This window comes from Vipera berus (assembly GCF_964194415.1).
Source record: "Vipera berus genome assembly, chromosome: 1".
Taxonomy (NCBI): Eukaryota; Metazoa; Chordata; class Lepidosauria; order Squamata; family Viperidae; genus Vipera; species Vipera berus.
This window is the reverse complement of record NC_138202.1, coordinates 86,929,739-86,938,172: the sequence shown is the minus strand read 5'-3', so window position 1 is coordinate 86,938,172 and position 8,434 is coordinate 86,929,739. Positions and strand designations below refer to the sequence as shown.

At 42.7% G+C, this 8,434-nt stretch overlaps 1 protein-coding gene across 1 annotated transcript; it reads right to left on the bottom strand.

The window, feature by feature from the left end:
• Window positions 1-972: 972 nt before the first annotated feature.
• Window positions 973-7,587, bottom strand: FGF19 (fibroblast growth factor 19; the record flags this gene model as incomplete). The annotated part of the gene is made up of 3 exons (XM_081328081.1): window positions 973-1,296; window positions 6,770-6,873; window positions 7,350-7,587. The coding sequence occupies 3 exons, from the start codon at window positions 7,585-7,587 to the stop codon at window positions 973-975; spliced, it is 666 nt and encodes a 221-aa protein (XP_081184207.1).
• Window positions 7,588-8,434: the final 847 nt, after the last annotated feature.

Below are 8,434 nucleotides of genomic sequence, written 5' to 3'. Positions count from 1 at the left end.
AGTAAGCGAAATAGACACTTGTTGACAATCTACAGAGAAATCAGAAGAATTTAGCTGCATCACGTTTTGCTTGCTTTCCCTAACTAATTGTATTTTTTCAAAACTTTAGCTCTTCACACCATTGCAATTGTTCCTGATCAAACTCACATCACTGGGAAGTCTTTATACCATTTAGCAACAAACATTGTCTTGCTAAAACATGGCAGTGCTATTATTTAATTTCTCCTCTTGGTTGAAGTTTATATTAGCTTAATTATGATAATTACCTCCCAACAGCCAATTTCCTTAAAAACACAGCAAAAGTCTGCAAAACATAGTGAGATCTAGCATGTATCAAAATGCGTAAGTCCCTTTTGTTTATTTCTAACACTATTCTGTTTAAATGAGAAAGTTCCTAACAGTGAGGAGAATTAACCAGTGGAACAGCTTGCCTTCAGAAATCATGGGCGCTCCATCACTGGAGGTTTTTAAGAAGAGACTGGACACTCACTTGTCTGAGATAGTATAGGTTCTCCTGCTTGAGTGCCCAGGCGGGTGGAGGGTGGACTAGAAGACTTCCAAGGTCCCTTCCAGCTCTGTTCTGTTCTGTTCTGTTCTGTTCTATATACACTGAATAGGAATTACACATTCTTTGAACGAGCAGCAGTTATTGGGACTCAGAGCTAATTGGAAGTAATGAAGCAGTAGAATTTCTATGGGTTTATCTATCCAAAGATCTAAAACAAAAGAAATTCTGCAGCTTTGAATGTTTCTCATTCCTACATAAAACATTTAGAAGGAACTTTTCTAAGTATTTTGTAGATGACAGAGAAAGAGGTTGAATGAGGGTAGCTTTCTTGGAATTAGTATTGCTTTACAAAGGTGGTAATCATATCTACACGTTTGTCATGTTTTAAGTTATCACTTCAAAAAAATACAATCCTAACCTCTTCATAACATCTTTATAAAATCTAATTAAAGAAACAGAAGTTACTAACCAAAACTAGGACTCTGTACTAAGGACACTTCAGAAGTGATACCAAAGGGATCCATGCTGTCAGTTTTAACTGGTTGTTGAAAAATACCAGATTCCAAATTTTGCCTGGTATCACTATATTCTCCAAAATCTTCCACTGGCACAGTGTTCATCATAGGTAGGAAATGAGATAACGGAAGAAAGTCTTTTCCTTTGTATTGTTGTCTTTGCCTGGCATTACTTAAAGATACCAGGATTCCATATTTCTTTGACTTGTAGATGTTGTAGCCATCTGGACGTATCTCCTCTTCAAAAGAGCAATTCTCTGTGGTATATATGAGCTGGGGAAAAAAGTAAGCATTATTACATACTGCATGAGTTTATACTGTAAGTCTCTGAAATGGCAGATGAAGCAACATTGTTTATCCAGATAATCAGTGGAATTATCTATTTGGCTACACGATAATTAAATACAATATTCCTTAGAGAGATTAAATTGGATTTCTTATTTCGCAGAGCAAAAAACAATCTTAGGGGATCTCAAGAAGAAACAGAGGAAGTATTTATAAATCAGGTTATAAGAAGCGTTTATAACTAAATATATAGTCTGTAACAGGTTACTAAGGGATGGTGTTCAATTTTACAAGAAGTTCATTTTGATTTCCCCAATTTTATTTGATGGGAAGGAAAGAAATATTTTTAATTCCTGATTGCCCATCAAGCAATTTATTGCTCATGCTTTGTTTTCACTATGCATAAAAAAAGGAATTTTCATAGCTCGGTCTGAATGCTTTTGTGTGAACTAATATGGAAAACAACAAAGAAAGTTTCATAGTAAATGAGACTGGAGCATGATAAAAATGTTGTCATGCAAGTCTTAATTATGGGTTAAAGTACTGAATGAGTTTCTTTTTTTAACCACCTAATGGAGCAAATAAGCAGTGTTAATCTGACTTACTTATGTCCTTTCAGTATCTCACTTTGGCATCTGCTTAGATCAGGTAACTTCCAGATATTTTGAGCTTCAGTTCTCAATAGTTTTAGCAGCATGGCTAATGGTAAACAATTGTTAGAACTGTAGCCAAAACAATCTGGTGCATACTAGTTTGTCTACCCTTGCCCTAGATTATGAGGATTTCTATATTCTATAAAAAACACAGATGCAAAAAATTTGAAGTATGCAAATAATTGAATAAAGATAGTTACAAAGGCCATTCCAGAGATATGTGACATAAGGCTCTAGTGTGGAATTAAACCTGGAAGTCTTAGTTGCAGTCTTCAAAGATCAACAAAAGACATTACCAAAATTAATTTTTATGTAAGAGAAATAGAAAGCTATTAAATACAATGCTTGGAATTAGTCATATCAATTACATTTAATCTGTATTAACTATAAATGAAATAGTTTAAGTACGTTTGGCAAAATAGCCCGGCATACTCAGATTAGCTGCAAACCTTGGCCCATAAAAATTGCGTATTGTATTCGATGCCAGAGCAACCTTTGCACAATAGTTGCTTAACGACAGTGCCATCCAGCCATTTTTACTGTTGGTAATGGGTCTGTTTCTCAATACATATTCCAGAAAAACCTAACAGAAATACAGGTAGTCCTCAACTTACAACAGTGATGGTTCAAAGTGATAGTGGCACTGAAAAAGTGACACGACCATTTTTCACACTTATGACTGTTGCTGCACCCCCCCTAGTCATGTGATAGAAATTCAGATGCTTGGCAACTGACTCCTACTTATGACAGTTGCAGTATCCCAGGGTCATGTGGTCACATTTTGTGACCTCCTGATAGGCAAAGTTAAAGGGGAAGCCAGGTTCACTTAACACCTGCAGCGATTCGCTTAACACCTGTGCCAGGAAAGGTGGTAAAATGGGGCAAAACTTACTTAACCGTCTCACAACAGACATTTTAGGTTCAATTGTGGTGGGAAGTCAAGGGTTACCTGTATAAGTTGTTGGGGGAGAGGGTTTGCCTTTTAAGAAATATATTTTATGTACGTATTTTTATTTGGTGGGAACCACAATGCCTTCCCACTAGGAAATTCCCACAGACTTAGTCATGTAACAGACTTAAAAAAATCACTTGAAAGTCAGAAAGACCTTTAGAAAACTCTCTTTCCTGCCCTCTCATGTTCATCCATATTTTTCCAACCCATATCCAATAGCCCTAATTGAACTTTAGTTCCCCAAATTACTGGACATTCTGCTGGAAACTGAAACCCAGGAGCATCAAACTGGGGAAAGCTGGAATAAAACTTGTCTGGAGATGTAATGGAATAAACATTCATTATATTGTATGTTCAGAGCAACAGAAACTACAGTCTTTCATTCTTAATTCAGAAATGTTAACGCCCTTTGAGGAATGTGGCCATCATTTCAGAAAGTTTTACTCCCTTTGTGCCACTGTTGTTTTTCTTAAAACTCTGGTGTTACTCTGGTTCAGTCATTAGAGGTAACTGAACTCTTGGTCAATAAAAAAGTATTGCTGATTACGTAGAATGCTTCAATGATAAGAGAAATGGTGTTCTTGCACAAGCTCTTTCTCAGTCAAGCATCTGAACCATACATTTATCTGACATGCAAAACAGACTGGAAAAAAATCCCATCACCCACCACCCACCATCAATTATTGCTGAATATTTTATAGCAGAATTGCTTCCAAGAGACAAAATAGATTTAAAGTTCAGGTTCTTCCTTCTTCACCAATAGATCGGGCTGTCAGTCATTTGGAAAACATGCTTTACCCTTTGTCAAGATTAGCAACGGCTTGAAATGTGAAGTTGCTATCACGAAAATCACTTAATAGCACCATTTTGAGTATGGTAGGAACTGAGTAGGAAAACTTGCAAAAATTGTAGTGCAGGGCCTACAATAGGCTCAACAAAGAGAGAAAGAAGTAAATCCAAAACTCCTCCCACCAACACGATAAACCCAGGGAAGTACAGAAAACCTTGCTCCAATATGTTAGACTGAGACTGGGGAAACCCTGATTTAAAACCCTGCTTCAGCTATGGAAGATCACTGAATATTTGGGGCTGTTCATTATCTTCCAGGCAAAACTACACTGCAGGCTTCTAAAGAAAACTGGACAAGTGGATGCTATGAACACTGCTTTTAAGCACTTGGAAGAAAAGACAAATACAAGCAATAAGTAAATTGTCCCAATTATTGTGACCACGGGCCACCAAACAATTGCGCCTCTGTGGTGTATAAGACTATAGTCTGTTTTATTTTATTGATTAATTGGTTAATTAAAATAAAAACAACCTCACAATTCAGAGTTTAATGGAGTGTATTTAGTGGTCTGCTTAGGAAGGTTTAGTTCTAAATAGGTATAATTGCACAAAATTACACAGATAAGCAATACTTTGGGAGGATAAATGCTAATTCTTATTTAATGATGAGACAGCTTTAAACAGTATTATTGTGTTTACAAGCAGAAATCACATCAGATTTGAAGCCCACTGCTTAAATCTCTATTTACTATTGAAAAGCTAACTTTTAGCATATTACTTATTTTCATTTTTGAAAGGAAGCGAATTTTAATGTAACAGTCTGAGCATTATGAATGGAAGCAGTGATTGTCATTATCTAAAGTTATCCCTTTAAGAATATGTAAGAAGCATTTTAAATATATTTATTTATTATTTATTATTTGGATTTATATACCGCCCCTCTTACCTATGGAAATACATATACAGCAGAAGTAAAGCAGCTATTTGTATGGGAAAATCCCAAATCTGGGATGATCAGGAAAAAATCCTGGAGTGTAAATTGATAAAATTATGCTTTAAAGCAGTGAAGAATGCCCTTCCCAGCCAAAAATGAGCCAAAAATATTGCTGCGTCATCAACTACGCATTCAGTCCCTGGAAGATCAATGAAAACAAAAGGATTAAAAATGGGGGGATTTTCTTTCCCTCTTTAGGTCAGTTGAATGAGGGCTCTAGTTTAATGTACTGCAACTTGATGTATACTCATTTTCATATTTGAAATTGCATTAGGAATATTGATTTCAATAAGACAGAATAATGTTATGTTTGTGTTACCCTGAAGTTCTGGTGAGCAGTTACATTTGGGTAATTGCGGGAGCTATGAAATGCTGATTTGGTATGGGGAGCATGACTATTGCTACCTCTCAGTATTTCCTAGGGTATTTATTTCTTTATTTATACTTCTTTATTATTAATCTTATATGCTACCTAATACCTATACTTGGTGTGGAGAAAACAGTAAAAAAAAACCTAAAGTATTTAAGTTGATATTTAAGTGCTTCATTCATTTGCAGTTTTAACAGAATTTTTTATCTATAACTCTGGCCATTTGGACTTTTAAAATCTAAATAAAAAGAGTTCTACATCTGGTCCACTGTTCTGCTACTGAGCCACTATATAGCACATTACTGGTGCTCAAAGGTTGAGGCAGCCAGAGACAACAAGCATTCTGGAAAATTCACAAACACCCTGCCAGTTTCTGTCTCCTTCTCTCTGTTTGTTCTTATTTATTATCCTGGTTACTAGCCTGCAGTGCTTTTTTTTGTAAAAGAAAAAGGTGCCGGAACTCACACATGTCGTACAACCCACCTTGCCTACCCTACAAGGTTCCATCCAAAAAAGGTGCCGGAACTCCGTTCTGAGCGTTCTATGAGGAAAAAAGCCCTGCTAGCCTGCAACACTCCCCTTTCAGCAGGTTTTTTAAAAATTGGTTTTCAGAGTGTGCCACACCTGTGCTGCAAAGATCCAGAGGACCAGCAGATGGGAGTCAATAGTTAGTTTACTGCCCCTTGGATTCTGCTGTAATACCAGCTCTAGCTCCTGTACAACTTGTATGTTTGCTACCAGCGCAATGTAAAGGGTACGCCATGTAAAGGCTCTCATTGATTGATCAGAAATAGAACCTAACTTTTATTATTTCCCACTTAGCCAGCTGTACAATGAAATAACCTCCCCCTCTTCTCAGGGCAATAAAGGTGAGTAACCAACAGAAAGCTTTGTGAATCTATATGCCTTCTGGAATAGAAGGAAACCAGGATCACTGGGAGCTGACATTACACAATAAAGAATGCAAGGCCCAGAGTCTTTTCTGAAAGCGACTGCAATGCCAGGGATGGAGAGATTGTATTTGGATGCGGGGGGTGGGGGTGGGAGTGGGGTGGGGGGTGGGGAACCCAGACAGAAATCTCTAGCGAGCCAGCAAACGTAGTGGGTGGTCTCTAAAGGGATTTATGCGCTTATTTCTCAGCCTCCCTTCCCTCAAAGGTTACCGTGAGGACAGGGCGCGATAAGGATCTATCTTCTGCCTGGCGCCCCAAAAACAGGTCCCCAAAGAAACGTAAACAAACAGTAACTCTGCAGTCTAAGTTCTGGAATGTGGCTGAGTCTGCCTCCGAGCTGCAGAAGTAGTGTCCAAGACCGTTGCTCTCTTTTCATCCCATTATGCGCTCCAAAATCCAGTGTAAATTATTCAGTGGGCCGCAACACTTGGCGCTCCTGTGTGAAGCCCTCCCCCCCCCCACACACACACACGTTCCTTCTTCTCTGGCCAACCCAAATCGCCTATAAAGTTAAACTTCTTTCCTGCTACAGCCTTTACTTTGAAGAGCCAGAAAAGCGCGTTCCCTTCCTTCCCGCCTTGTTTAAAGGACCTTGGGCGCAACTTGTCCGAGTCCCCGCGTGGGGCGCGTCTCGCCTGGTTTTCGCGAGCGGAGAGGCAGACAAAGCCGTTCCCGACCGGGATGAAAGGATACGTAGAGAAGGGCTTAGCTTGTCCCCTGTGGGTTTTTTACACAGCTTAAGTCACTTACCAGCCCGTGCAGCCTGCCTTCCTCTTCCATACACAGGTAGCGAGAGCTGTGCACGCCCTTGATGGCCACGGTGCGAAGCGCTACTGCACGGATCTCCAGCAAACCTGCGCGGAGGGACAAACAAACCGTTGTAGGGTTAACGTACTCCGTGGGAAGGAAAATAACCCTTGGGGAAAAGAAAGGGTCTCTTTCCCCCCCCGTCCCCCCACTCAGACGCGCGTCTTTCTCGGGAAGGATAGACTGAGACCATGAACAAAAGCAGGGGTCTCGGTAAAGACGAGAGAGCAATTGGGTGGATGGCCCCACCAAAGTCCTCGGCGTAATCAGGGGAACAGAAAAAGCCCCCCCCGACCCCCCGGGGTTCTTTCAGGATCTGGGTTTTCCTCACGTCTCCGGGAGCGCAGATTCAAAGGGCCACGAGAAAAGGAAGCGGGGAAACGGCTGGGGTGAAGGCGCGGCGAGTTGAGGCGAGCTCCCTGAGCCGAAGCGTCAGCTTCCAAAAGCGGGGGAGGGACCTGGCGGAGGATGGCCCGCGGAAAGTGGGAGGAAGGACCCACGCCGGAGCTTTGATGCTACTTACTGTGTCGACTCTGACTAGCGGCGCCGTCCACTCGGCCGTCGCCGTGGATCCTCAGGAAATAGCTGAACAGTCCGTGCCGGCTGGCCGTGTAGAGGTGCCTGACCCGGATAGGGTCCCCCCAGCCGTAGTAGACGTGCGGTCCAGCATCGGCCAGAGGCACCGACTTGACCGCCGTAGCGAAGCAAAGGCCCAGCAGAACCAGGGGCGCGGCGCCGGCTTTGCCGACCTGCATCCCCATCCTTGCAGAACGAGTGGCTGGTGGTGGAGGGGGGGGGAAGAGAGAGAAGTGGGGGGGAGGCTTCCCTCCAAGCCGAGGGACCGTGAGCACCGCGCCGCGAGGTTCCTGCGCTGGGGATGGGGAGAGAGAGAGAGAGAGAGAGGGAGAGAGGGAGAGAGGGAGAGAGGGAGCCCAGCCGGGGGATGGAGGGGCTTCGGAAGCGAGTGTCGGAAGCAGCAGGCGAGCCCCTTCCTTTTATAGCTCTCGGTGATCAGCCCAATCGATAAGGCGAGTCCCGATTCCAATACAGACCCCGCTCCTGAGCAAGTGCTCCGGCCAATTCCCGCCCCGTCGTATTGATCTGGATGACATCACTGCCCAGGGGACACCCTTCGGGCTTCAGCTTCTGACCTGCTCCGGGACTTAGCAGCTCTCATTAACCAGGGAGTCGGGGTGGCTTCCCAGATCTCCAGCACTCTTCCCTAACTCGCCTCGCCTTCCGGGGGGTCGGCAGCCTTGGATCGGTCGCGGGAGAGAAAGCCACCCTCGCCGGTGGGATTCTCTTTCCGAGGCCGCTCAGGGTCTCTTCCTTCCCCTAGCCGGCTGCCCTCCCAATCCGTTGAAGTCCCGAGGTGGAAAGTATAGCCACAGCTGCGAGGTCGGCTTGCAAAGCAGAAGTGCGGGAACCTCTGGAGAGAGGGAGAGAGAAAGCAAAGAAAGCGCACGAAATGGGGAGGTGTTGTTTTTTTTTACAAAATTGCACCCCTCCTCACAAGACCTTCCCGGCTCCCTCCCTCCTCAAAAAAATGAGAACAAAGCCTGTTTGGTTAGGAAGGGATTGTATTCGGGTTTTTGTTGTTGTTGTTGT